This window comes from Anabas testudineus, chromosome 15 (assembly GCF_900324465.2).
Source record: "Anabas testudineus chromosome 15, fAnaTes1.2, whole genome shotgun sequence".
NCBI classification, from domain to species: Eukaryota; Metazoa; Chordata; class Actinopteri; order Anabantiformes; family Anabantidae; genus Anabas; species Anabas testudineus.
Window position 1 is genome coordinate 10,283,853 of NC_046624.1, and position 27,653 is coordinate 10,311,505.

At 39.0% G+C, this 27,653-nt stretch overlaps 4 protein-coding genes across 7 annotated transcripts in view; 3 read left to right on the forward strand and 1 right to left on the reverse strand.

The window, feature by feature from the left end:
• LOC113158881 (Kv channel-interacting protein 2-like) overlaps positions 1-2,302 on the forward strand; it is a 69,887-nt gene extending 67,585 nt beyond the window's left edge. For all 4 annotated transcript variants that reach the window (XM_026355181.1, XM_026355182.1, XM_026355183.1 and 1 more), the window contains one exon: positions 185-2,302. In XM_026355181.1, the coding sequence (XP_026210966.1) occupies positions 185-232 (48 nt within the window). In that variant the 3' untranslated portion in view covers positions 233-2,302. The remainder of the gene's footprint in view (positions 1-184) is intronic.
• Positions 2,303-2,391: 89 nt separating this feature from the next.
• On the reverse strand, positions 2,392-6,097 carry LOC113158879 (cytochrome c oxidase assembly protein COX15 homolog). The gene is made up of 9 exons (XM_026355178.1): positions 5,889-6,097; positions 4,853-5,025; positions 4,644-4,766; positions 4,131-4,317; positions 3,816-3,983; positions 3,646-3,727; positions 3,297-3,451; positions 3,040-3,153; positions 2,392-2,945 (listed from the first exon to the last, which is right to left on the reverse strand). Exons 1-9 carry the CDS (start codon positions 5,961-5,963, stop codon positions 2,814-2,816), a joined length of 1,209 nt encoding a protein of 402 aa, XP_026210963.1. The 5' UTR covers positions 5,964-6,097; the 3' UTR covers positions 2,392-2,813.
• A 265-nt stretch (positions 6,098-6,362) lies between these two features.
• cutc (cutC copper transporter homolog (E. coli)) lies at positions 6,363-9,247 on the forward strand. The gene is made up of 9 exons (XM_026355179.1): positions 6,363-6,512; positions 6,623-6,703; positions 6,838-6,897; positions 7,000-7,209; positions 7,818-7,853; positions 7,994-8,127; positions 8,264-8,291; positions 8,376-8,481; positions 8,595-9,247. The coding sequence occupies exons 2-9, from the start codon at positions 6,634-6,636 to the stop codon at positions 8,704-8,706; spliced, it is 756 nt and encodes a 251-aa protein (XP_026210964.1). The 5' UTR covers positions 6,363-6,512; positions 6,623-6,633; the 3' UTR covers positions 8,707-9,247.
• A 1,954-nt stretch (positions 9,248-11,201) lies between these two features.
• abcc2 (ATP-binding cassette, sub-family C (CFTR/MRP), member 2) lies at positions 11,202-27,652 on the forward strand. The gene is made up of 33 exons (XM_026354642.1): positions 11,202-11,472; positions 11,623-11,772; positions 13,158-13,334; positions 13,534-13,680; positions 13,772-13,912; positions 14,074-14,196; positions 14,309-14,364; positions 14,453-14,708; positions 14,827-15,008; positions 15,457-15,634; positions 15,797-16,051; positions 17,380-17,445; positions 17,731-17,868; positions 17,956-18,102; positions 18,181-18,265; positions 18,377-18,443; positions 18,563-18,689; positions 19,447-19,623; positions 20,088-20,255; positions 20,370-20,553; positions 20,806-20,941; positions 21,063-21,165; positions 21,258-21,477; positions 22,097-22,251; positions 22,716-22,871; positions 22,993-23,192; positions 23,301-23,427; positions 23,603-23,704; positions 23,841-23,984; positions 24,682-24,840; positions 24,932-25,098; positions 25,726-25,920; positions 27,050-27,652. Exons 2-33 carry the CDS (start codon positions 11,728-11,730, stop codon positions 27,177-27,179), a joined length of 4,713 nt encoding a protein of 1,570 aa, XP_026210427.1. The 5' UTR covers positions 11,202-11,472; positions 11,623-11,727; the 3' UTR covers positions 27,180-27,652.
• The last annotated feature ends 1 nt before the right edge of the window (position 27,653 follows it).

Genomic DNA, 27,653 nt, shown 5'->3' on the forward strand with positions numbered 1-27,653 from the left:
TTCTTTTACTTTAACTCTGGACAAACTCCTGTGCTATGATAGCTTTTTCTTTTCTTTCTGCTACACTAAGCCAATCCTCTCCTGAATCTAGCTTCTTACATTTCGGAGAGAAAGTGGCGTTCATCTTTTCATCCTAATCTTACCAAGATAATACTGGAATCTAACCCTCTATGTCTCTGTCTAGGATGAAAACATCATGCAGTCCATGCAGCTGTTTGACAACGTCATCTAAAAGTCTGAACCAGTTAAGATGCTGGCACCAGGGAGAGGAGAGAGAGAGAGAGAGTGTGTGTGTATAAGAGGAATCCACATTGAAAAGACACAGTTTGCAAATGTGTGTGTTTGTGTGTGTGTGGTCGCATTCTGACCTGCAAGCTTGTGCTTGTCTATGTTGAGAGTCTGACGACACCAAGAGGCTCTCTCCCTCTTCCTGGGTCCCCAGTGGCATTTCTCCAGTGGAGTTTCCCCGACTTCCTTTCTCATCGTGCAGAACCTTAGTTTTACCCAGAGACACAGACAGAGAAGGAAAGCAGCGGGCTCACAGGAACTGGCACACCCAAGACCCCTCACCTGTTTTATTTTAACTTTATTTATTACTTTATTGGAAGACGAACTATCACAGCCTGTAATGGCTGCACTCAGAGGAAGGAATTTGTTCCAAAACGTGGACTTAAGTTCACCTTTCCCCCTTTCTCGATGATGGCTGAGATTTGGATTTGTGAATCTGATCTTTCCTTTGTGCATGTGGGTAACGCCGCCCTGGAGCTGTCAGACTGCTCATGTCCCGGCCATAAACATAGAAATGAGCCTATCGCCATCTAGTGGACGAGAGCGAGAAAGACACAAGGGAACAAGTGACACGCCGGAGATGCAGGCGATCCCCTTTTTACACATGGAGCTTCAAACATGTTGTTTTCCATGAGGAACTGATTTCAGTATCGCATGATGATGTCACTAATATCCAATTATGTATTTACAGAGATACTCCAAAGTCTGCTCGTCTGTCTGCTGTCCCTAGTCATTCACAGGTGCCTCACCCTTTGTCGTGTGTGTGTGTGTGTGTGTGTGCATGTGTAACTGAAAGAGATGTCATCTATCTTACCTATGTAAGACTCTAATGATATAATGCCCACCTCCATTCATGGGATTCTGGTAGAATAATTCCCTGCCTTCCAAACAATTACAGTCCTAGCTCTAGGTGTCTGTTGACTGTTGTACATTTTCTAGTATTCCCAGTGGTGTGACATTAGGCAGCACAACGTGGACTGCACTATACAGCTATACTGCACTATAGTTCACAAGTTGTTTTGACCATCCCAGTTTCTCTCAACACGAGACTGTCATGCCACAGTTGTACCAGTCTAATAATATACATCAAATGGGGAATTAGATTGCAGATTGTATTTGTGAACTTCTTGTAATCGGAAAAAATAAAAAATAAAAATAAAAATCCATTTAATTAGGCTCATTAAATTTCAATGAAGCATAGTATGTGCGTGTATGTACTGTGAGAGACGTGGTTCTGATTACAGCTTTTTATTTTAAGCCCAGCATCCCATTGCTTTCTCTCCCCCTCTCTGTAACACCAAAGAGAAAATACAGTAAAAGATACAAGATATTTAAAGCCACTCTAAGTTAAGACATATAGCCCTCCCATGGGTGAAGAGAGGGGGCAATGGTCTGTAGTAATGAGGGCAAGGGGCAATCAGAAATAAAGGTTGTAGTCTGGTAAACTGACAACATGGTTTACGGCACACTGTCCAAACCCATGTGTAATTTTTGATTGTGATCCCACACGTCAGGCTCTGATGAATTATTTTGGGAGAATTTGCAACCATTTTAATTAGTTTGTTCCATATTACAGCTACTCTTAAATGTAAGATGGTATGAGTACCAGAGGCACTTCAGCTATAATTGAATAGGCTGTAGTGCACTTCAAATGCAAAGATTACCATGGTAAAGCAATAATGTTCTCTCTTACTTTTCCAATCATCCAACTTCTTATTTGTGTCACCGCACAGTATAAGGGTGCACTATAGCCCTGATGAATATGCACTTCAAACCCTACAGTTTCCTTTTTCTGTTCTGTATTCTTTCTGCAAACATTTATTTTCAAGCGAAAAAGTGGTTTGGTTCTGATTGTTCCTTGCCCACAGTTTTACAACTTCCCTTCCTGACCACAAGTAAAACCTGTCTATGCCCGCATGTACTGTCTCTACCACAATGAAAACCTACTAACCCATTGTACTGACTGTCTAGTTAGCTATCCTCAACTGGTTGCATTACGTATTCAGAATGTGTATATTTTGTACAGAGACAATAAAAATCACAGTTACTATGCAAAATGGAATGGCGTTTCAATTTAAAAATGTGTACATAATATTGTTTTTATTAAAATAAGAGCGTTTTCAGGTTTACAAAGAAACAATCGAGATTCAACATATTTGTTACCTCACAATGTCAACATTGTTACAGTCATACTCTAGTCTGACTCCAAATCTCACTTTGATCTCAATATAAAAAACAAAATAGAAAAACAAACCGTAGAACTGTCACCTTTCTGATCAAACAAAAATTGATAAATAATAACCATGTAAAAGTAGAATTCCTGGCAGAGCTGCTGTATTGGATTGCATTCGACTGTTCAGGTGTACTCAATGAAGTGGCCAGTGTATTATTGTACATCCTCGCTTTATTAACAGTGTAACAACATCGTCCACTCTCACCGCATGAGGATTGCTTTGCACCACGACTTCTACTTTGCTAGAAGTGCGGCCTGTAAGGATTAGATGTGTCCATAAAGGAGCAGGGATTTACTTGGGCATTTTGCGGAGCTCCGCCAGAACCCAAATGGCCAGTGAGAGGAGAGCCACGGAGCCTGACTGGTGAGTTGCTGCCAGTGATGTGGGGACATACAGTAACAGAGTGCTGATACCAAGGACAACCTGCAGAGTAGAAACATACAGTTTCTTTGACTTAAGTTGCACTGATCAGTTACAGAGCTTGAATCACTTGTGTCTGTGTTGACTGACAACCTACCTGTCCATAGGCCATTGCTGCAAGTAGGCTAATGGCAATCTTAGCCCTTCTGGGCAGCAACATCCTTCTTGAGAACAGATAGAGGCCTGTAATTGCAGCTAAAGAAGAGATCCCCTGGAGATAAAAAGCAGAATAGACAGAATACTTAACACACCACTTCTGCCTTTCAGTTCAATAAACAGAAGTGTACAAATGCTCATTAATTTGAATTTAAATGTTGTCCAAAAGGCTACTTCTTTCCAGAAATGATAACATACCAAAATTCTGTGGTCGAACTGCACTGTTGTGGGATTTTCAAAGAAGTTCTTGAGGGTAGGAGAAAAAGCCAGCAGATCATCAGGGATCCATCGCTCTCCCATTTTAGGAAAAGAGTTATACACTAACCCAGCATCCAAACCAGCAACAAAAGCACCTGTATTTTAAACAAGGTTAAATAGTATTGGTTCAACTTAAACTTTTACAAAGTGTAGGAGATGTAGATTTGTTTTTACATACTAGACCTAAATATTCAGATTTCCTTGACAGTAACAACATAAAAAACAGCTTGACAAACTGAATAAAAACTCAGCATTTATACATTTATGTCTGCAAATGAACAAAAAGTACCTGAAAGAGCAGTAAGGAACACCAGTCCAGCAGTACCCTTGGCAAATCTCTTGAGCTGCATGATATGTCTGGTCTCTGTCATCTGAAAAAGTGATTCCCAAAAGAAGTATTAAAAAAAAAAAAAGTAATTTGTGATCCTATTTGACTCACATGTGTGATTGCCCCTGTACCTTGTGTGCAGGCAACAGTTGAGTAAGCCCTATCCAGAGACTGGCACAGTAGAGTAGCAAAGCAGAACCAAGGTGAGCACTCAGACGATACTGGCTAACCCGTGGGATGTCATACGACTCAGGCTTTTCCTCCAGACCACTTTTTACCATGTACCACCCCAGAAGGCCCTATTAGGACACACACAATGTTAAAGTCATTAATGTATTCTTTTGCTCAGATTTGATCTAATCGTGGTTTAAAAGCGCGTGTCCAACCTGTTGTAGAAAAAATAGCTGTTTTGAAAGACTAGACTCATAACAGTTGTACTATCTTACCTGAAAGACAACAAATCCACAAAGCCCCAGCACTTTTCCCTTCATGGAGCGAGTGAAGTATCCTTTCTTCCAGAAGTAAACGGTGGGGAGGATGTATGCAAGTCCAACCAGTCTGCCCCACATTCGATGACCCCACTCCATGAAGAAGATGAATTTAAACTCTGACAAAGTCATATCATGGTTCAATCTGGAAAAATATGACAATATATAATTAATATTTGTATTAAATGCCCTAGATTATATGCAACTAGTTACGTAACTGAGAAAACTGCCTTGAAAAATAAAATACAATAAAGGTCTGTTTGGATTCAGAATTTAGATGCTACTGAAAAAAACTTCATACTCAAATTCAGTGTCAAGAGATAGTTTGAATAATTAATTGAGGCATGCTAAACCATTTCAATATCATAACAGATTCTCAAAGTATGTTTTATTAATTAATGATAGGGTGCATTTAAAACTGTGCAAATATACTGTATTTTCATAAGGTAAAGAGAAAAGATTATGCATTACATTTTGAATTCTGGAAACTGCTGGTACTTGGAAAATTCTGCCTCCCATTCTGCTTGTGACTGAGGTGGCTTCATCTCTCTCACCAAATGCCAGTCAACCATGGAAAGTCCAGATTCTGTGAGCCTGATTAAAACAAACGTGAATATACAGTAAGTACATACAACACAGTAATAAGAAGACTGTTACATGAGCAGACACATCACTATTACCTTGTGACACCACCCAAGACAATAGCTCCAGCTACCAGACCACTGCATCCAAGTAACCAGCGACCTACAATGCGATTTGTGGCTGTGTTTGGGACAGTAGAGGCAGCCCCTGCTTCTGCTGTGATGGTGCTCTGACCTCGTTTCACAACCCATTGTCGTAGCTGTGGACTCCTCTGAGGTTGTAAATAATGGGGAGAGAGGACTTGAAACAATGCTGGGCAAAACAAGTTTCAAATCTATAATAAAGTAAATCTACACAAGAACTTCAACATTTACTACTAGACAAAATCAACAGTTTACAGATATTCAACACAGTGATTTGGTGAAGACCCTTTTCTACTTCAACAAGCCAATTGCTATCAACAAATCCCATTAAAAAAAAACTAAAACCAAACAAATGCATCTACTCACTGTAACATCTGTGAATTCAGAACCCCCTTTTCTGAAGTTTTATTTATACAGCCCCAAATCTTAAATGTGCAACAACATACTTCCAATTTTATTTAAAAGCTATCAAAAACACATAAGAGAGGCACATGCTGCACTGGGAATCATTTATTTTTCCTCACGAGAAATGTGGCGCTGTCAACAATCATAGGGAATATAAATCATTGTTGATTTATGTCTTATAATGGGGTTTGTTGAAAATAACAAAAATAGGAAATAACTGGCTTAGTGCTTTAAGGAATTCAAAATGCATACAATACAATAGACATTTCATACGATTGGGTCATTTTCAGCTCTAAATTTAATAGTTTAAAACATGGGTGTCACGCAACACAAAGATGTAGGAGGTCGATTAGATAACTTAGCTGTGACCTGATAACTTGAGGACGTGACTGCTGCTGAGTCCAAACACCCAGGTAATAGCCCTAACACACAAGAAAGCTGAAACAAACTGTAGTTGGCAGATGGCTTTTCGAAAGTGGCTCACAGTCTGTGTTAAAATATATTTACATTGCTTACACACTGTCTGACCTTTTTCATGCTTAGCTGGCTAATTGATGTTAGCTAACATTAGCAGGTCGCTACTCACAGTGCTGGGATGAAATGCCTTGCTGACACCTCTGCAACTGTAAAATATCGTTGTCCGTAATGAGGAGAGCAACATTTTTGTTCCTTCAAATCCGTTAACGCTGAGCTGATCCTACAGAGCTGATATAATAATGTTTTAGCCTGAGTAAAAGCTTACTGTCACACGAACATGTTTCCATAGCACAGCTACTATGCACCGATCAACTTTGACCTCGTGACGTCACAGCAAGTTAAGGAGGAAATTTTAAAGTAGCATTATTTTTTTATTTTGTTAGACAAAAAACACGGCCCGCAACAGAAATAACAAATATCATATATGTATATATTATTTATTCATGCGTACGACGATCATACAGCGAACGTTCAGGCGGTTGGTGTATGTTTTGTGTCTCAGCGTATCCCGCATGGGCGGTCACAGTCCTTTAGCTTAACAGAGCAGCGTGACGAGTATAGCACCGCCCGCCCTTTAAACGGTGGGTTTGAAATGTAACCATCCGGAAAACGCAGATCCATTGTAAGTTGGTGCCCAGTAGCAGTCACCCAAACAACACAACACGCACTGACCCCATGTCGATTCTCAACGACGGCCACGCTCCCATGAATCGATAGGAAGTGGATTTGACAGGTAGCTGTTCAAAGTTTCAGTTGTTCATTACAAGATTGTAGACGCGTTGGTTAACTCATTCACATTGAATCTCTTTCTGGCCCTGTTTGCATGTGTGTCCGTCCGTCCAGACTGTCACAGTATGGCAGAAGGCTTTTTGATGGAAGTGTGTGTGGACTCCGTAGAGTCTGCTATCAATGCTGAACGAGGAGGTGGGTAGCGTGCAATTGTGCCATTTCTGTTTATCTTACCAATACCTGCAGTTATTCTTGAAAGACTGTCTGTAGTCAGCACTGAACTGAACTGTGCTGGTTCACCTGAGTTCAGTGTTTGTCTTTCCTCCCAGGTGCTGGTCGACTGGAGCTGTGTTCCAGTCTGCTGGAGGGGGGGCTCACTCCCAGTCTAGGTGGGCACAGGTCACTTCTTCACACACAACCTTAGCATTTGCTGATGCTAAGACAAGCATATAATGATCACCTGTGCTTTTATTTAACTTGCTTCGCCGTAGGTCTTCTACAGGTAGTCAAGCAGCATGTCAAGATTCCAGTCTATGTGATGATAAGGCCTCGCGGAGGGGACTTCCTCTATTCAGACCAGGAAGTGGAAGTAATGAGGAAGGACATAGAGCTGATGAAGAGTCACGGAGCTGATGGACTGGTGCTGGGAGCCCTGACAGAGGACGGACGGGTGGACACAGAGCTCTGCATGGAGTTACTGGGTATTGTCTGCCAGTATATTTGATGTTATCTGCGTAGGCTGACAGGGCACACGATCACAGATACAGTATCTGTGATTATACTGTCATATTAAAGCTGCAAGTTTTTTCTTTCAATATTGCCAATGCAACAACCTTCCCTCTGGATTTTTATTTGTTTGTAATAGTGAAGCCCTTATGCATGCAAATGTAGGCATTAATACTGGTTTATTTATATACCCCAAGATCTCAAATTGCAAATTCACCCAATGCCATACAAGCCCCCTGCCCATAGACCCTTAAATCAGATTAGAGGACCTCCCTATAAACCTTTTAGTTTAATTTGAAAGAAAATGGAAGAAACTTCGCCATTGTGTACAGAACAGAGCAACACGGTAAATAGGCATTATGGAAAATAAGACACACGTGACAACATTATATATTATAAGCATATATAAAGAATAGGACGATCTCCTCACCGCTATGAAGACCTTGAAACTGAGTTTGTAGGCTCACAAAGAGGAAAAAAAACATTCAGAATGTAAAGCTCTTTTATTAATACAACTTTCCTTAAGGTACTGAAAATTAAAGTGTTTCATTTATTTTTTTATTTGTCATCTTATGTACGCTAGCTGCTGCTCGTCCATTGCCAGTCACATTCCACAGAGGTAACATTTTCTTCTATAATTAAATTCCTTAAGATTAAATTAAGATTTCTATAGTTGGACTTAAGAAATGTCACAAAGCCTCACTGGAACAAAAGTGAGTATTAGCTCTGGTTAATAAACCAGTATTGATCCTACTGCAGCCTTTGACGTGGTTCACGACCCAACCATAGCTGTGGAGACGCTGGTGTCATTAGGGTTCCAACGCGTGTTGACAAGTGGCTGTGACAGCTCTGCTTTGGAGGGCCTCCCTGTCATTAAACGGATCATTGATCAAGTATGTGTGAATTATAAACATGCATACCTGTCTAAGCACAGGAAAACAACGTGGCTATATATTCCTAGTCATTCCAGGTCAGCATCTCATGTCTCTCCCTTTCTACCACTCTTACATTATAATTTTTATTCAACAGGCTAAAGGAAGAATTATCGTAATGCCAGGTTAGTGCCTTTATTTTTTCTCCAGTATGTCATTTTATTTTTATTTCTTCTTCTTTACTTCATTGTCATTTTTTTTTATAACAGGCGGGGGTATCACAGAGAGAAACCTGCAGAGAATTTTAGAGGGTTCAGCAGCTCAAGAGTTTCACTGCTCAGCCCGCTCTAATAGGGAATCTGCCATGAAGTTCAGGTAGGTTCAAAGTATTTGCAGATGCTTACGTACAATACTATGATTCAGGGATCTATGTGGAGTAGGATTTAATTTTTTTGGTGCTCTCTGTGTATTAATATTTTCTTGTGTAGGAACACTTGTGTGACAATGGGAGCTACTTTCTCAGCACCTGAGTACGGCCTGAAGGTGGCAGACGTGAGCAAAGTCCGCACTCTTAATGCAATTGCCAAAAATACCTTGTGAATGGGTACGGGATTAAATCATGACAGACAACTAAACAGATACCTCAATAGTGATCATGAGTACATGTACTGATACATCATTTATTTTCATTGTATCCCAGAATAAGTGGACATTTCAGCATTACCATTTTTTAATCGGTTATAAAACAGTCCTTGGAAAGTTGGAGCTAATGGAACAGCCCTGAAGCTTTCTGAGATATACAGTCTATTAAAGTATTTCACAATGCAGAGAGCTCTGCTTAAATAACATGTTTTACTGCAAGTGTGTCTATGGCAGAAGTGAATGTGTACTAAAATACCCAGTACACTGTTAAGATAATGATACTGCTGAAACTAGAAAAATAAGAGCACTAGTCAGTCACACTGCTCTTTTCAGAACAGTTTTCTATTTGCCATAAAGATAACATATTTATTTACAACACTCACTTTTTCAGAGGAAGAAAAGGCAAAGCTGTGACCTACTGTACTTTGTGTTTTTTACAAGGACAGAAACATTGTGGCTTGAATCAGTTTGCTCACAATGTAATAAAAGTTTGAAAATATCAGGTGATTGGAGTCACTTTTGTTGCAAATTTTGTCAAACGTCTCCTATCGGTTTTATATAAGAAGCAGTTTACATCTTATCTAACTTATTTTATTCAGAAGTTACTATAATAAACTTGCTTCTTTGAAAACTTTCCTTTTTTTTATTAGTCAATTTCATTTAAATATGACTATCTTATATAAAGGTCAGCTAAAAATTCACATAGATCTCTTTCCCTTAATTTAACATTTAAAGCATAGTGTCTTTCAAGAGTAATATAAGGTGTATCTAGTGTTGGCGTCTGGTTAGAAAGCAGGGGGAAAAAAAAGTTGGATGTTTGATATTTGAGTTGTCAGAGACTTTGTGCTCGCAGATAGTTGTTATGTAGCAGTAAAAATGAAGAAACTACAACTCTACAGTACAGTATATAGTGTAGGGGCAGATTTCAAAGCATTTCTATTACTCCAGCCATAGCTAACAATTATTTTATAAATAAAGGGTTCGCTCTATTAAATGTCCAAATTTTGTTTTAAAAATGCAGTTAGGTCATAAGTCCACAGTTACATTATAAATCTTGTATCTAAATTGTTAAAAGACTACTTGTTTTGAGTTTATTTACAAATCAGTTATTAAGTTAATAAGCTGTAGCTGTAGCCCAAACTGCTGGGCCCAACTACTTCTTATGTTGTTTTTTTTGTGTGTGGCATTTTACTTTCTCATAGACAGGAAATGTTTTCAATCAAATATTTATCCACATCACCAGGTTTCAGATTGCTCTTGTGCCTGGTTGTAATCTGTGTTTATTAATTACTCTGAACTGCCCTATACCCTCTTTAAACCATGCATGGTCATGCTTGCGTAACACACAATCAGTCTCTGCTGATAGGCGCTAAGGGTTAATTATCATATACCATCCTGATTGCCATTCTGTGTAGCACAGCAACCATTACAATGCTCTTCAACTACATATGATTCATCTTCACATGTCACATGGTTGTCCTTGGAACTATACACACAGTGACTCAGGCAGATTACCACTGTGTGATGTTATCAAACATGTAATGATTAACCACCACACAGTTTGAGTAATCTGTGTTTGGATCATCTTAGTCAGTGCAATACTTTCCACACTCTTTTTTTTAGGTGCTAATCACAGTATTATTGCAGAACTGTGAATGAATAACTTTAAAAGTAAGTAAATCAATAGGAAGGAAATGCCCCATGTGTCAATTTGCTCTAATGTTTCATATTTGTCCAATAACGTTAGTGTACCAAGGATAATTTTCTTTTTTGCCAGGTTATGACCTCTGTATTTAAAAAAAAAAAAAACTTTAGTATAATGCTGCTGCGTTAAAATGACGCCAAATGACAAACCTCTGTACACATCCAGCCTCAGATTTGTCTGTATCATAAAGTAACCAAAACAATTGTTGGTTCATTTCCTCTTTTTTTTTTTTCCATGTGCATAGTCCTACACACGCAACAGCATCATTACTCATTGTTTCTGTAATTTATGTTGAATCAACATCTGGAAGCAATTTACCTCTGGAGTGATCTTTTAAAAATTAACACATGCTAGAGCTCTAAAGTTTCAGTTTTGGTTATGTACTATATAGTTTCTTTTTCTTTGTATTTTTGGTTGTGGAGCCTCTTCCTTACCAGAAATAAGATAAAATGCCCAGCAGTCATTCTGCTGCCCACTCCTAAAATTCCCATCAGCTATCAGTTATATTCGATAAATATCCTGCATCTTTTTAAACAACATTCCAAACTAGTAACTTCAATCCAACAACGTCATTTGCTCGTTTGACTGCCTGAAGATAATCGGACATGATTTGAGTTCTGTCCAGAGAGAGTGAAAACATTCAGAGAAGTTGAAATGCGACAGGAAAAGGGGTCTAATGAGCCGACTCCCTCCCCTGGTATAAACACATTCCTTTTTTGGTGGGCTGTCTCCCTAACACAGGAACAAAGCAGTGTAAAACTTATGCAAGCCCTTCTCTCTCTCTTCCTCTTTTTTCCTCTTTCATACCAGAAAAAGTGAACTTTAGACACCATTAGAGGTTAAGAATTGTCTATGGGCTGGTAGAAAGCAGGATTCTCTGTGACTTTGACTGCAGCTGATGAGTTCTCTCGTCTGCACCAGGAGGACTTCACGTGTCTGCTTTTTGCAGATATCTCTGAGAACTGCTAGAAGATAATCCTCAAGCTCTTCGGCCTGAAAAGAACAAAGTCAACGCTCAAGTATTAGTTTTAGTCAAGTTTCTCTTTATATGAATACAGTACTTTCTCTGTATCAGAAAGATGAAAGTTTTTCTTCTGGCTTAAAAGCCTCATGGCTCAAAGTTCCTCAGAGTCACATCCTGCAATTGTCTCTGGGGTGTGGGTGGACAGGGGGAGAGACCAGGAGCACTTGATTTGGCAGCAGTGGAACAGAGGGCAAGAGGCATCAGTGGTTGTCTAGTCATCAAAGAGCGATTGAAGCCGTCGGTGAGGACCATGTGTGCCGCCGCTTTGGATGAGTACTGTGGGTCCGTCTTCTGGGTGAGTTCAGCAGCTGAGGTTAATGTATGAAGGGTAATAGCTCGTAGCAGCCTTTGGCTGACGTTTTCGACTCTCTAAATGAAAAACATTGACTGACTTGTAAAATGTTTGACAGAGAGATAAATGATCAATAAAGTAAAATGTAACCAGAGAGTTGTAGAACAATGTGTTATATTTTTCATGTAATTACACATAGTAATGATCACCTCATTGACAGACTCAACTTATGTGTATTTTCAAGTACACGTTTATTTGTAGTTTTGTAATTTAGTAGTAATACAGGGCTCCTATATATTTTAAATTGTATATAATCTGTCTTCTGCCACATGTGAAGGCTATTTCTAAATAAAAAGGTAGCTGAGAAATGTTTATGTTTAAAATGTTATAAACTTTTATGTGAAGCATAAAAGTTGTTTTCAACCCCTGTACACAGTGAGCACAGCAAACATGTGACTGTCGAAAAATTAAGTAAGACATGACTCAGCATGTCTAGCAAGTGCACATGTTTGTGACTAGTAACCTGATTGCGTATGATTGTAAAAATAACTTGCTTTTTCGAGAATCGATTAATCACTTCATTCACCAAATGGTGGAAAAATAAGACGTGTTTTTTGAGATTTTGTTTTCTTTTAGGGCAGACAACTGACAAGTGGCCATGACCTCTGTGAAACTGAGACTTTACTTATTCTGATATTTTCTAGACATAGCAATTATTAACTACAGTTAATAATTGGAATTGAAATCTTAATTTTCACATAGCTATATTTATTTTAAAAAAAAAACCATTTAAGCATCCACAGAGAAACATCATGGAGACTAGAAAATGTAAACACATATGCACCTCTTCCCTTCGGCACAGCTGGGTTCTACATTTCCTCCTGGAGCTTATATTGCGAGTGTAGACTGTGAAATGGATCTACACTTCTCCTAATAACAGGGTGCTTGCACAGAAAATGGCAATCATTTCCAGTGCTTGAAATGTTAGTAAAAGCTTTTAAAGCTCTTCAGAAGCTTTGAAACCTGTTTTTTTTTTCTCTCTCTCTCTCTCTTAGGGCCATTTGTACTAACACATTTCCCTCCTCAGTGTTTAGCTCCTTCCACACCACATTCCTGTCAGTCCATTAGCTGCCATCTCTCCATCATTCTCCTCTCCGAAAGTGCTGCTGCACATCGTGAGCGGGAGTTATAATTTAATCATTTGTAAATCACTGTCTAGTGAATTTCTAATCATGGATGTGTGGGCTGTCCCTGTGACGTGATATGTGGTGGTAAATGTGGAGATGCATAATGGGGTTGTGTTTGCCTTACTAAAGAGGTAGATTTTGTAAAGCTCGTCATTAATTGAGGGGTTATCCTCTGTGTGTGCTTGTGTGTGTGCGCTTCAGAATTCCTCATATCTGAATAGAGAAGACCCAGACCTCCCAGTATGCTTGGAGCAAACGGTGTTGGTGTGGATCCCCCTGGGGTTTCTGTGGCTCTGTGCCCCGTGGCATTTAGTGTCTCTCTGCAGAAGCACACGCGTGACAAACAAACACCTGTCCAAGCTCTACCTCTGCAAACAGGTAATGCACACAGCATGAAAAAGAAACGAATAAACACACTGTTCAAGGTTGTTCCATTGAAGCTGATTTCATACAGAGACATTGACAGCGTGTAGTTCCTGATTAAGAAAGATACAGTTTCTCAGTCTAACAGACTGATATAAGAACACAACATGTTGGAACAACATTTTAATATGATTCTTGTCTTTCTTCCCCTTAGTTTGTGGTGTCTCTCTTGTTCCTGACGGCCATAGCGGCCCTGGCCGTCACATTAGGACAAGATTATGGTCCGAGCAAAGATCCACCATCAACAGTTAAAAATCCTGGCGTATTCTATGCAAACCCTGTCCTGTTTGCTGTCACATGGGTACATGTTACATTTCTTTATTTGCTTTTGCACTCAATATCGATCAAGATGTCAGATTTCATTTAGTGCTCTGCGTTGTCTTCTTTGATAGATCCTTCTGCTGTTGTGCCAGGAGGCAGTGAGGCGGAGGGAAGGAGTTGTAGACTCTGCCACTCTCTTTGTCTTCTGGCTGCTCCTCGTTCTGTGTGACATTTTCCCTTTCCAGACGCTCCTACGAGAAGCACTGGCACTGGTATGAGCAGAGACGTTAGGTCAAGTTGGGAGCATTAAACCCAACTAGAAGAAAAGTCGTTACTTACAATGCCTCTCCATGTTTTTCAGTAAGGCACCATTCACTGCTGCTGCTTCTTCATCACCCTTTAACACTTTTTTCCACTTATCTTTGACCCACAGGGAGAGGTCAGGGATGTTCCCCGTTTCTGCCTTTTCTACATTTCCTTTGCTCTGGAACTGATTGCTCTTATTTTATCAGCCGTGGCTGATGTTCCTTTGGAAGCCAAGGAGGTTGCGAAAAAGGTAATTTGGTTTTGAATTTCTTTTATTTTGAGCTGTAATATGTGTGATAATCGAATAAATATTTTCTGAATCCTCATCAGCTTACGTTTGTTTTCAATATTTTTATCCATAGAATCCTGAGGCAGGTGCAGCATTTTTGAGCAGAATCACTTTCAACTGGTTTAACAGGTGAGTAGTAAATTGGTGCTACAGTAAGAATCCTAACAAACAACCACAAGTGTAGGCAACAGCTTTAAACTCGTCCTTGTCTCTCCAGTATGGCAGTGAAAGGCTACAAGCAGCCCCTGACTCAGGAGGACATGTGGGAACTGAATGAGTCAGACAGCACTGCTCATATCAACCAACGCTTTCAGCATTTCATGGAGTCAGAGCTGGCTGCAGCTCGAGTCCGCTTCCAACAGCAGGTGAAGACGAAAACGGCTAAGAACATAAATAAAGTCCGGACAGAGGCCTCTACAAATGACCTCTCCAACGGTCTGGGGAAAGGCGTCAGTCAGAATATGCTGATGATGGTGAGTGTGCAGACGAAAGCCTTTAAAACTGATACAGTAGAAAGAGTACATACAAGTATGTTACACAGTCTATCCATGTGTGCTCAAAGACATTGCTAAAAAAAATGTTCTTCTTTAGGAGGAAAAGGGAACGAAGGAAGATAAAAAGAAGAAGAAAAAGGACAAAAAGGAGGAGGAGGCCTATCCCAACTCATGGCTGGTTACCACCATTTATAAGACCTTTAAAGGGATCCTGATTAAATCAGCCTTTTTAAAACTTCTGCAGGACCTGCTGTCTTTTGTCAGCCCTCAACTCCTAAAGTGAGTCACATTTAAGACAGACGCCAGAATATTGTCACTGAATGCCTGCAGTTTTCTTATCAGATTTCACACAGCTTCACTCGAAACTACAAAAAAATAAAAGTGAAAACATGTTCACATAATGCGGCAGTACTCCTCAAGCTCTGTAAACAGAATTTGATGACATCAGTTGCATTTCCCTTCAGAGCTGTTAAAATACCATGAAATGCCTTTGTGAATGTGAATGTGAATCTAACCCTGTACCTCAACTGTTAAATTACTCAGTGGTTCATTATCAGTTGATAACGCTTTCTAAAACCAAAGGAGAAATGGTGAGAGATGAAGATACAAAAGAAAGGAAAAGATAATAATGCATGATTGAGAGTTGAATAACTGCAATTAGGTGCTGGAAATATCGTAGTACCATGTGTTGAGCTGCCCAGTTATCTAACTGTTTTTCTTTTGGTAGATTGATGATCTCCTTCACTCAGGACTCATCCAGATTTGCTTGGGAGGGGTATTTATACGCGGTGCTGCTGCTTGTCGTGGCCATTTTGCAGTCTCTGTTCCTGCAGCAGTATTTCCACCAGTGCTTTGTACTGGGGATGAAGGTTCGCACTGTCCTCATAGCTTCTGTGTACAAAAAGGTAAAAATATGAGACACACAGAGCACAATGGTCTTTTCTTCCTTCGCTAAGTTAATAAGTTACTGTGCCATTTTACTTCTTAACTTTTTTCTTTTTTTCTCTCAACAAATTGTTCCTGTATTTCCTCTCTTTCTCCTGCACCTTCTCGATCCCTTATCCAAGGCACTGGTGGTGTCTAATGACACTCGTAAAGAGTCAACGGTTGGGGAAACAGTGAATTTGATGTCTGCAGATGCTCAGCGCTTCAACGATGTCACCAACTTCATCCACCTGATATGGTCCTGCCCTCTCCAGATCGCCCTTTCCATTGTCTTCCTGTGGCTGGAATTAGGACCTTCAGTACTGGCAGGATTGGCAGTCATGGTGCTAATGGTGCCAATCAATGGTTTGCTTGCCACAAAGGCCAGAAAATTTCAGGTCAGTAGAATTACACACATTCAGGATAGTATAATTGCCTTGGATATAATAGAAATATACCTGGACAACAACTGGAACAATTTTATTTAAAGTCAAAGTGTTGCTTAAATGAAATTAAAGTAAAATTGAGTTCAATTAATACAGATTACTTCCGTACTGTGGACAGGGAGGTGAAGTGTAGGCTCTTAGTACAACCTCCTCCATCCACTAAATATTCTACTAGTTATGTGTATTTGCAAACATTATATGTTTGTAATCCTGTAACACTGTTTACTGGGGCACAGGGCTATAGTGTAGTATAGAGTACTGTGTCTTCACTTATGATAATTAATAATAATGAACACATTTGAACAATACATTAACACATTTTCAAGGCACTTTATTTAAGAAATACATAAACCTCAACATCAAGTTTTTATTTCCAAATATTCTTCTGTCAACATTTATTCCTAAAAAACAATTTGCACTTTCCGACTGCGCTAACATTTTACATTTAGAATACATTAGGAAACAGCAGGGAGAGTGGCGCTTTTGAACTCTTGACTTTTTATTATGCAGATTATTTAAATAAGCCAGGAAATGACTGAAACCACACATAATTTGTCATCTTCATTCCCTGAGCGACAACAATTAAGGGTGTTCTGAGAGCTCAAAATTGAAATCAAAATGAAGAAAATAGTTTCATGGTCAAGAGCGCTGTTCTCTAGTTTTGTACAAACAACCACATAATCATTATTTAAGAAACTTGTTTTTCAAAAGCTCTTAAACCACAGTTCTTTTCCACTCACAACAAAACAGACACACTAACACTCATTACTGTACATACTCTCTGGAAACAGATGTACAGGAAACAAACAGAAACAAGACCTGAACCTTTTTTCTAAAAATAGGCATCACATTAGAAAATAATGCTGGATACATGGTTAGGTAAACGTGTGCTAACAGCTGCTCCAGTTTTACTCTAATTTAATCATATTTTCGTGTTTCAATCAATTCTATTAAGATGATGAATGCATTCTTGCCTCCCACCTTTTTTTTGTTGTGCACCTTTTGCCTTGTGTTTGTGTGCTGTGTGCGTAAGGTACTAAAACAACTTCCTTAGCACATAATATTCTTCTTTAATTAGGGTTATGTAAAGCTGCAGTTATTGAGGTTTCAAGGGGGCCAAACATTCAACCCTAGACTTAACCTAGTGTTGTTCTGTGTTTGTGTGGGTGCAGTTTAATGTTAATGTTTTTAAAGAAATTTGACATTTTCTCTGTACTGCACTGTAACATAAAGATAACAATGAGCTGTGCTTCTTGCTGATTTACATGATCTCTTTTCAGATAGAGAACATGAAGTTCAAAGACAAGAGACTTAAAATCATGAACGAAATCCTCAATGGAATCAAGGTGAGCCCCGTTATTATATTCGCTTTCAGTATCACCAGACATCCACCATCACTGGTAATCAATGTAAAATCACTGGCTCTGCTCCTTTTTGTGTAAATATAGTTTATTAAATAGTTGAATTCATTCTTGGAGATTGTGCGACTTTAGGTCTTCCTCAGATGAAAGTCTCAGGAAAGAGCTGAGTGCTTTCTATTGTACTGCACCTACCGCCCTTCCTTTTCAGTATGCTCCACAATACCCTGTACTTCCTCACCATCTCCACCTTTGTTTCTCACCTCCCACCAGATTCTTAAGCTGTATGCATGGGAGCCATCCTTTCAAACCCAGGTGGAAGATGTTAGGGGTCAAGAACTGAAGGTCATGAAGAAGTTTGCCTACCTGACATCTGTCTCTACCTTCATCTTCAGCTGTGCTCCAGCTCTAGTGAGTTTGGAAAACTGAATAGACAGCAAACAGCAAGGCAAAGGTGGTCCTTGCAAATGTTTTATTGCTCTCACTGCCTTTTTGCAGGTTTCTTTGGCTACATTTGCAGTGTTCGTGGGGGTGAGCTCAGACAACGTGTTGACTGCTGAAAAAGCGTTCACTTCCATTTCTCTCTTCAACGTCCTCCGATTTCCCCTTGCCATGCTGCCCATGCTCATTGCTGCCATTGTGCAAGTAAGACCCACGATATTGTTCACGCACACATATGAAACCTATACTAAAACTCTACTAACATATTGTTTGACACACCAGACAGGAGTGTCTAAAAAGCGCTTGGAGAAGTTTCTGGGAGGTGAAGATCTTGAGAGTGACATTGTGCGCCATGATCCCAGTTTCGGTATGTTTACTGTCCTCATTAACAGCCCTTCATTCACTTTTTTCCAGTTTGTTGCTACGTGTACAGTTTATATGCATTGTCCCTCTCCATCACTTTTCTTCCATTTGTTAGACTCTGCTGTGAGCATATGTGATGGCTCTTTCGCTTGGGATAAAGAAGCTGAGCCTCTACTGAAAAAGTATGTTTGTTGTGTCAAACACATTTTTATACATTTGGATATATGTGGCTTCAGAACTTTGTATTTGTCTCTACTGTATTTCACAATATTGCACATATGTATCTATTTGTGTTTGCCAGTGTGTCCTTGGACATTAAACCAGGCCGGTTAGTAGCAGTGGTGGGAGCTGTTGGCTCAGGGAAGTCCTCTCTCATGTCAGCCCTCCTGGGAGAGATGCACAGCACCAAAGGCTTTATCAACATTAAGGTAAAAGCTCAATTCTGTTTGTTTAACCAGTGACAAACTGTATAACATACAGATTTTTTGAAGTTTCACATTATGAGCACAAAAGGCAAAGTCCTTGGTTGATTTTCTTTTGGTAATTTTTTTTTTTTTTTTTTTTGTGATGACTAAAACACTGAATCACTGTATCAAAGCAGTGGTTAATCATAAAATTAGCTTTAAACTCAAACATGCAGCAAAAACAAACAAAACAAAATATGAAATCAGTGAAGATAAAACATCAAGGATTACAAAACACACAGCCTGCATATTCCAAGATCTATATTCTTGTAATATCACTTATATGACAAGAAACAAAATATACAAAGATGCAACCATGATGTGATTAGTACACTTGAATAAAAATTATACCACTGTGCAGCAAAGTAATGGGTTTTAAAAATGTGTGTGAATCTGAATAATGTGTATAAAATGTGTTTTTGGCCAAACAGAATGTACTGTACAAAAGTTGCTGAACAAACTTTTGTAAAATAAAGCTGTGAGTTTCTTTCCTTTCTGACAAACAAGTATTAAAAAGCTTTAGTCTTGTGATAGAAATGTAAAGTTTAGACGCTATTCAAGTTCAGTATAAAGCCTTTGTTGATCTAAGAAATGGTCAAAGTGAAACCTTGAAACTTTTTTCAATTCCAATTTCTTTTTTCATCTGAAATACTTTAATATGTTAGTGTGCTGGACAATACTGTGGTTAGAAGGTTCCTAAATCTTACATCTTTCTGTCCAGGGTTCTCTTGCCTTTGTGCCACAACAAGCCTGGATTCAAAATGCAACGTTGAGGGATAATATCCTGTTTGGCTCTCCATGTGAGGAAAAGAGGTTCCAGCAGGTGATACAGGCCTGTGCCTTGGCCCCAGACCTAGAGTTGCTACCTGGAGGTGTCCTCACTGAGATTGGAGAGAAAGTAAGTTAGTTAAGTTAGAGTTATGGGTCAAAGGGTTTTAGGTTTGATTTTGATTAGGTTAGATTTAATGTGTTTCTATAATGTTAAAATACCATTACATTGAATTGGACATCATTATTTTGTGACATTATTACATTACTATTGGTCAAGTTGCCCTTAACTACCAGTGTTTTTCATTTTCAGCCCATTCACTTAATATTAGGTAACTTCAAGTTAGATTTTTATTTTCCAATATAAAAAAAATACATGTACAAACTTGCAAATCCAAAGAACATCTGTTTTTATGTAGATCCATCACAGGTCAGAAGCTTCACAAAATGTTCCTTAAAACACATAAGGCAATATGGAAGACATACAGTACGAGTATGACATGCAGCTCACTGCATGTATAGAGAGACAGAGATACGAGAATTCCTGTGTGATGCATTAAACCCCTCTATGTTCCTCTCCCTCTCTCTCATCAGGGCATCAACCTCTCAGGGGGTCAGAAGCAACGAGTGAGTTTGGCTCGGGCAGCTTACAGTCAGTCTGATATTTATCTGTTAGATGACCCATTGTCTGCGGTGGACTCGCATGTAGGAAAGCATCTCTTTGATAAAGTGATTGGACCCAATGGACTTCTCAAGGACAAGGTTCATACTTAACAAACACTCGTGTTTTCCTGACGTATTTACATAAGCATGGTAGCATAACAAACCTAACAAAAACTAAATTATGTTAAGCCCACTGTGTTTTTGTCTTTGCAGACTCGTATTCTGGTCACCCACGGAGTGAGCTTCCTGCCCTATGTGGATGAAATAGTAGTCTTGGTGAATGGAAAGGTCTCTGAAATTGGATCTTACAACAGTCTTCGTGCCAGCAAAGGAGCTTTTTCAGAGTTTCTAGACACATATGCCAAGGAACAAAGCAATCAGCCCCTTTCAACATCAGGTAATTACTTTTGTAATTTTTTTTCCCCATGTGTTATGGAGGAAAGCTGATCAAAATGTTTCACTTCTGTTCCACAGCCAAATGCTTTAATAGCGGATGTAGGCTGACAATGCTGCAAAAAATGCTGCAATGGCTTTTAGGATACTTTTTGTGGATCTCAACTTGAATGTTTACTCTATATTCTTAAGCGCAGTAAGTTAGGTAGTGGTGGTATTGTGTACAAACATTTGACTAACTTTAACATTTGTGCAGATAATTTCCAGGAAACTGCAGATATAGACCTCATCCCTGAAAGAGAGGACACTCAGCCCGATTCGCCTTTGGAGGACTCGGTCTCTTTTACACTGAAGAGAGAAAACAGCATCCGCCGCAGCCAGCGCCATGGCAGGTTAGAGCACAGAAAAAGTGGTGGATGACAACTAAGAGAAATAACTGGTGTGTGTGCGTAGTAGTAGGTATGTCTTAAATCCTGTTTTGTTTCAGTTTTTCTGTTCTGTCCTTTTTTCTAGTGTTAGACTAAGAAAAAATAGTTCTTTAAGAAAACCAGAAGATGTTGGTGAAGCCAAGAAAGGCCAGAGGCTAATTGAGAAGGAAACTATGGAAACAGGAAAGGTAATCTAAGTTAGTGATTCACAAGTACAAATGACACAAAAGAAGAATGTGAAAATTAGATTCCTAAGCCGTCTTTTCTCTATAATATCTAGGTGAAGTTCTCAGTGTACCTCCAGTACCTGCGTGCCATGGGATGGAGCTATACCATTATGGTATTTGTGGTTTACTTCATTCAGAACATCGCTTTCATTGGTCAGAACCTGTGGCTCAGTGACTGGACCAATGATGCAGTGGAATACTTCAACAAGACATACCCTGCCCAGAAGAGGGACACCAGGGTGGGAGTGTTTGGAGCTTTGGGAGTGGCACAGGGTAACTCAAAATACAAATTTTGAGTTTTATATAATGCAAATATACATTTTTATTCAGCAGACAATCACCCTCAGTTAAAGTATAGGGTTTGTCTGCCCTATACCTTCAGCAAGACATATTTGTTGACATGAGACATTTTTATTATCATTGCATTATTACACAAATTTACTCCCTGTAAAACTACAGCTTGACTTTTTTCCAGTTCTCTTTGGAAGCACATAAAATGCTATTCAAAGAGCTTTACAGTTTTACTAATACGGCAATTGTATATGAACAGAGGCAGGATTGCTCCTTATTCTTTTTATGCTGAATTGAGCTATTACCACATTATTTCATAGAGACTGATGTTAACCTCTACTCATTTAACAATCGGCATCAAAATGAATTTGCCCAAAAAGGATTTCTTTAATGCAAAGAATCAGAATCAGTTTGAGATCCAACTGACTTTGTTAAGGACATACTTGTGATATCTGCAAGTGTGTGTGTGTTTGTGTGTCTATTCTCTTGTCAGATAAAGGAATGAAAAATGTAATGACCTAAAGCCACAGTCTCTTATGCTCTATGAAATCACTGTGGGAATGTGTTAATATATTTCTGAAGCTGTCTCGTTTTATTGCAGGCGTCTTTGTGTTTCTTGGTACACTCCTCCTGGCCAATGCTTCAGTCGCTGCGTCCCGTATTCTGCATTCAAGGCTGCTTAACAATATCCTGCGAGTTCCCATGGTATTCTTTGACACTACACCAATAGGAAGAGTCGTCAACCGCTTTGCAAAGGTAGTTTCTTTGTCTTACATTTTAACAGATTTTTTTCCACTTTCTATTTCTTTAGTTGCTTTTGGAGCTTTGAGCTAAAGATACAGTTGAATGAGCCATTTGGGTAACTTGAATAAATCAAAATAGACAATGTCAACAAGATGCCTGTAGAGTTAAAGCAATTTGACAACTAAATGGTTTCATTATTTCTGTCTGCTTCATTTATTACCATGGAGATTCCATTTCTGTTGGACGTGGAATACACTGAGGGCACCTGCACAGAAATAGGACTTTGAAAGCCTATTATGTGTTACCAGTTTGTGCTTCTTCATGCTCTTCACACTCATCCACTAGGAACTATAGTGTAGTAGTTTAAAGAAAAGATTGTTCAGAAGGATTGTTTTAATGTGCTCTCAGTCACTCGCAAGCATCAGCAATGAGTTGCTTTAAACAAAGACTAACTTCTTCTTACACTGGTCCTCAAGGACATTTTCACCGTGGACGAAGCCATCCCTCAGTCCTTCCGCTCCTGGCTCCTGTGTCTGCTGGGTGTACTAGGGACGCTGTTTGTCATCTGTCTGGCTACTCCTTTCTTTGCTATCATCATCATTCCTCTGGCCATTGTCTACTACTTTGTTCAGGTAAGAAGAAGACGAACTAAGAGTTTTTTAAACTAACAGAAAGTGAATTTAATAGGGAAAGACTTGTTTCAATTAAACCTTCCACTGTTTGCTCTTGATTTTTCTTGCACTCTGCACATAGCGCTTCTATGTAGCCACTTCAAGGCAAATGCGTCGGCTGCAGTCAGTATCTTGCTCACCTATATACTCCCACTTTGGCGAGACGGTGTCAGGTCTGTCAGTGATAAGAGCCTACGGCCACCAGGAAAGGTTTCTAAAGCACAACGAAAAAACTATTGATGAAAACCTCAAGAGCGTCTATCCATGGATAGTGTCAAACAGGTCAGACACTAAAAACACCAAGTGCACATTTGAACACAACTCATCAACAAATCCAAGCCATTATTAGTGCACATTTATATGTACTTCTGTGTGATTTTTACACTACAGGTGGCTAGCCATCCGTCTGGAGTTCCTGGGAACGCTGGTGGTGTTTTTTGCGGCTTTGTTTGCTGTTATTTCCAGAAAGTCTCTGGATAGTGGCCTGGTTGGCCTGTCTATATCCTACGCCCTCAATGTCAGTCACTGATACACTCACATTCTTATCATAGACACTGCAGATAATGATGATGTTAATGTTAATAGTAATAATTAGCATTAATGATTACAGTGATAGTGATAGTAAGGTACACTAATGCTAACAATATGAACACAATCTCTCACAATCTTCTCTCATAAATGGGGCATTGCAGGTAACCCAGACCCTCAACTGGCTAGTGAGGATGACCTCAGAGCTGGAGACCAACATTGTGGCTGTGGAGAGAGTGAGTGAATATGCAGAGCTGGAGAATGAGGTATGTTGAATCGAGAGCAGAGCTTTTTTTCCTCGTCCTTTCTTTTTTTTAAATTTCATTTCTTCTCATACAAGTAGGCACCTTCATAAATAACAGACCACTATTTCACATGTCCTCTGTGTTTTTGCATTTGCAGGCTAAGTGGGTAACTGACACTCGACCTTCAGAGAAGTGGCCTGAGGAAGGAAGGCTACGCTTTGAAAACTACAAGGTCCGTTACAGACCTGAATTAGACCTGGTGCTGCATGGAATCACCTGTGACATCGACAGCACTGAGAAGGTCTGTGTATGTGTGTGTGTGTGTGTGTGTTTCTGTTTAGTGTGTTGAATGCCTGTTGGATTTCCCAGTAGTCTCAATTAGAATGGCGAAGAGATAAACTATGATAATAATAATATTATATTAAATATGTAACTGAAACAAGAACATGCATAACAATAGACCTAACCAGGTCATTGTCATTATAAAAAAGGGAAAATTGTTTTAAAGTTGACATGCAAACTTAATGCCAGTAAAACCAACTGCCTAAAAGGAAAAAACTTACAGATGTATATCTCCTGTCCTCCCCTTCCTTTGGTGACTGTCCTCTTTCTAAGAGAATCTTGGTGTTTTGTTTGCCAAAGTGACTGAAATGTTTTATTTTCCCTTAGAGGAAAAAACAGATACCAGCATACAGATATAACCTATAACAAGATATAACCTCTCATGGAAAAGCAACATCTAGCAAAACAAACAAAGCGAATATGACTATAAAAGAATTCTCAGACAAATGGGATGTTACATTGTTGGTGGACACACGCTGTATAAGGAAATCTGTTCTGGGTAGAACTGTCTGCAATTTTTATGTTTTTAAGAAAGCAAACACAGTATGTTTACATCCAGAAAAGGATGGTCAGTAACTGTAGTTTTATATAAAACATATATGAAAAGATGTAAGTTATTATGTTTTCCTTTAATTAATCTCCCTTTCTGTACACAGATTGGCATAGTGGGCCGCACAGGAGCTGGAAAATCAAGCCTGACAAACTGCCTTTTTAGAATAATTGAGGCTGCTGAAGGTCGCATCCTTGTTGATGATATCGATATCTCCACAATAGGACTGCACGACCTGAGAAACAGGCTCACGATCATACCACAGGTATACACAAAACAAACAAACATTCATCCAGACGGAAACAGAGTATTCGGTTTTAAATGGTGCACTGATTTATACAAACCTGTTGGCACAGGATCCAGTATTGTTTTCGGGGACCTTGAGAATGAACCTGGATCCATTTGATAAATTCACTGATGAGGATATCTGGAGAGTACTTGAGCTCTCCCATCTGAAGGGCTACGTGTCAGGGCTTCAGGAAGGACTACAACACGAAGTTGCAGAAGGAGGAGAGAACCTCAGGTGGGCCAAAAAAAATAAAAAAATAATAAAAAAAACTCTCACTCACATTTAAGATTGAAGAAACAACAAGAATATCTTTTTTTTTTGCTTTTATAAAAAGTGCACTGTCAACAGGTTAAAACAACACAAAATTGGCACAAATGATAAATATTCTTATCATATTTCATATTGTTGTCTATATTCATCATTCATTCATTCTTATTTAAAAATACATAAATCTTTTCCACTGTATTTTGTATTTGTTTTTCACATGAATATACAGTAATCACCATTTAAAATGCAATCTATTAATCTCGGTTTTCTTTGTCTTAGTAATCAAATAGAAGAGTTAAACATTGGAGGATCACATGGTTAATTGTGTTTTCTGTTCAGCAGATGATGATGTTTGCATAAGCATTCGCAGATGATTAACTTGTCATTGAACTTGTGGTTAATGTTTACACAGTCTAAGCCTAATAGTTTTAAACTACACCACCTACACAGCTCAGATCTTTGTTCCAGCAGATACTAAGTTCTCCTACATCAAGGCAAAACTTTTAACAGTAAATTATTCCCTGTACTGATGAGTGCTTATCTCTTTTGTGGTTAGAAAACTTCAGAAATGTCAACATATCACTCTCTTCCTAGTGTTGGGCAGAGGCAGTTGCTGTGTCTGGCCCGAGCGCTGCTGAGAAAGTCTCGTATCTTAATCCTGGATGAGGCCACAGCAGCTGTTGACTTGGAGACTGACAACCTGATTCAGACTACTATCCGCAAGGAGTTTTCACACTGCACTGTCCTAACTATCGCCCACCGCCTGCACAGCATCATGGACAGCTCCAGGTGAGTTAATGTGCCCTAAAATCAAGTGAAGTGCATCTGAGCTTATTTCAGTATTGTCAGTGGCAAATTTGCTCTGTTCAATTCAATTCACTTTTGTTTAAATTGCAAATTTACCAAATTACAACAAAAGTCATGTCAAGGCACTCTACAGTTTAAGGTGGAAAACTGTAGCTGTCAGAAGAATTTCAACTCTGTGTCCATGTCTGACCATTGTCTTCATCAGCAGATGTGGTCTATTTAGTTGTCATGGTTGTTGTCAGCTTTCAGACTGTCCATAATTTTTGAGCACTTGCAGGATTCAAATATTGTCAGCTATGCCATTATTTCTATTGTTTTTTGCGTTCCTTTCTCATCTACTTCAGTCCCAAACAATGAGCTAGTCTGATTCAGTATCAGGTGTAATGGACCAGCTGTGCCAGCAGCTAGGATGATTCATCAGTTGTGACAAAAGCCTGATGGCCACAGCCACAAGGTCCCACAATTTCCATAAATTATCTCCTTTTTTTGCAAGCAAGGACTTCAATTGACAACAAAACAATTATTAACTTTAATATTAGGCAGACAGCGATGACATAAAATTAAAAAAAAAGTTCAACGTTCTTGCTGTGTTAAGATTAAATATTTTTTCTAACATTACAATTTAATATTTTGAAGACAACAATTCGTACAAGTGCTGGGAACTGATCTGAAAGTGAGGGGAACCTGTGCTGTATGTGACACATTAAAGACAGTATTTTTTATTTAGCCCTTTACTTTTTACTGGAGGACACCAGACTGGTGCATTCAGAAAAAAAAGTCTCCTCCACCCCTTTGTCCATCAAAGGATCCAACTATCCTTTTATCTTTCTATTATCTTTGTCTCTTTATTCCCTTGGAGCTCACACTCGTATACATTTGGAAAAGGGCAGTGTGCCAGTTACTCCTTTACTTAAAATAATAAACATGCTCTTCGCCACATCTTACCTTCTGTCCTGTTTCTTGATTTGACATGATGCCTTCAAAAGGACAACACAACTTATGTACAGGAATTTAATTTTCATTTGAGCGGGACGTTTGTCACTGTGTGAACATACACATAAAATACACTGCTCAGCTGCTTACTATTTCTCCTTGTGTTCCTCCTCTACAGGGTAATGGTACTTGATGCTGGGAAAATAGTGGAATTTGATTCTCCAAGTAATCTGCTTGATAAACAAGGTCATTTCTATGCCATGGCAAAGGATGCTGGAATAACACAACAATACACAACAGCGCTGTAATGTTTCTGTTTCACTTACTGTTTTTTTGTTTGTTTGTTTGTTAGTTTGTTTAATTGTTTGTTTAGGATGGTTAAATTTCATAAATGTTCTTTGATTTATAATATTTCTATTTATAAGACACAATGTGAAGAAATTCTGTAAGTAAATAATGTTTATATTTGGACAAAGAAATATTGTTTTTCATAAAGGGAACTAACTATCTCAGTTGAGATAAGATGAGATGACTCTTTCACTCACTCCCATAACTGTACAGTAAATGTGGAGCTACAGCCAGCAGCTGGATAGATTAACTTTGCATAAACACTGGAAACAGACAGAGACACCTGGTAGGTTGGTTGGTGGACTTTTAATTTTTTATTAGCTACTGACTGGTTAACTGGCTACTAGACATTTCCCATAGCCAATCTCATGTATTCAGGGGATGAATGTCATCACAATATCAACCTGCGAAATAAAAACATGGAAATATAAAAT

Bases quoted from the DNA above. Each gene is read 5' to 3' on its own strand.
- cutc (XM_026355179.1), top strand. From the start codon at position 6,634: ATGGCAGAAGGCTTTTTGATGGAAGTGTGTGTGGACTCCGTAGAGTCT. The intron at 7,210-7,817 runs GTATTGTCTGCC...TATGTACGCTAG, and splicing joins GCTCTGCATGGAGTTACTGG to CTGCTGCTCGTCCATTGCCA. The intron at 8,482-8,594 runs GTAGGTTCAAAG...TTTCTTGTGTAG, and splicing joins GAATCTGCCATGAAGTTCAG to GAACACTTGTGTGACAATGG.
- LOC113158879 (XM_026355178.1), bottom strand. From the start codon at position 5,963: ATGTTGCTCTCCTCATTACGGACAACGATATTTTACAGTTGCAGAGGT. The intron at 3,984-4,130 runs GTAAGATAGTAC...GTGTCCTAATAG, and splicing joins GTGGATTTGTTGTCTTTCAG to GGCCTTCTGGGGTGGTACAT. The intron at 3,154-3,296 runs GTATGTTATCAT...TTTTATCTCCAG, and splicing joins AGTTCGACCACAGAATTTTG to GGGATCTCTTCTTTAGCTGC.
- abcc2 (XM_026354642.1), top strand. From the start codon at position 11,728: ATGTGTGCCGCCGCTTTGGATGAGTACTGTGGGTCCGTCTTCTGG. The intron at 14,197-14,308 runs GTAATTTGGTTT...TTTTATCCATAG, and splicing joins CCAAGGAGGTTGCGAAAAAG to AATCCTGAGGCAGGTGCAGC. The intron at 25,099-25,725 runs GTGGGCCAAAAA...CTCTCTTCCTAG, and splicing joins GAAGGAGGAGAGAACCTCAG to TGTTGGGCAGAGGCAGTTGC.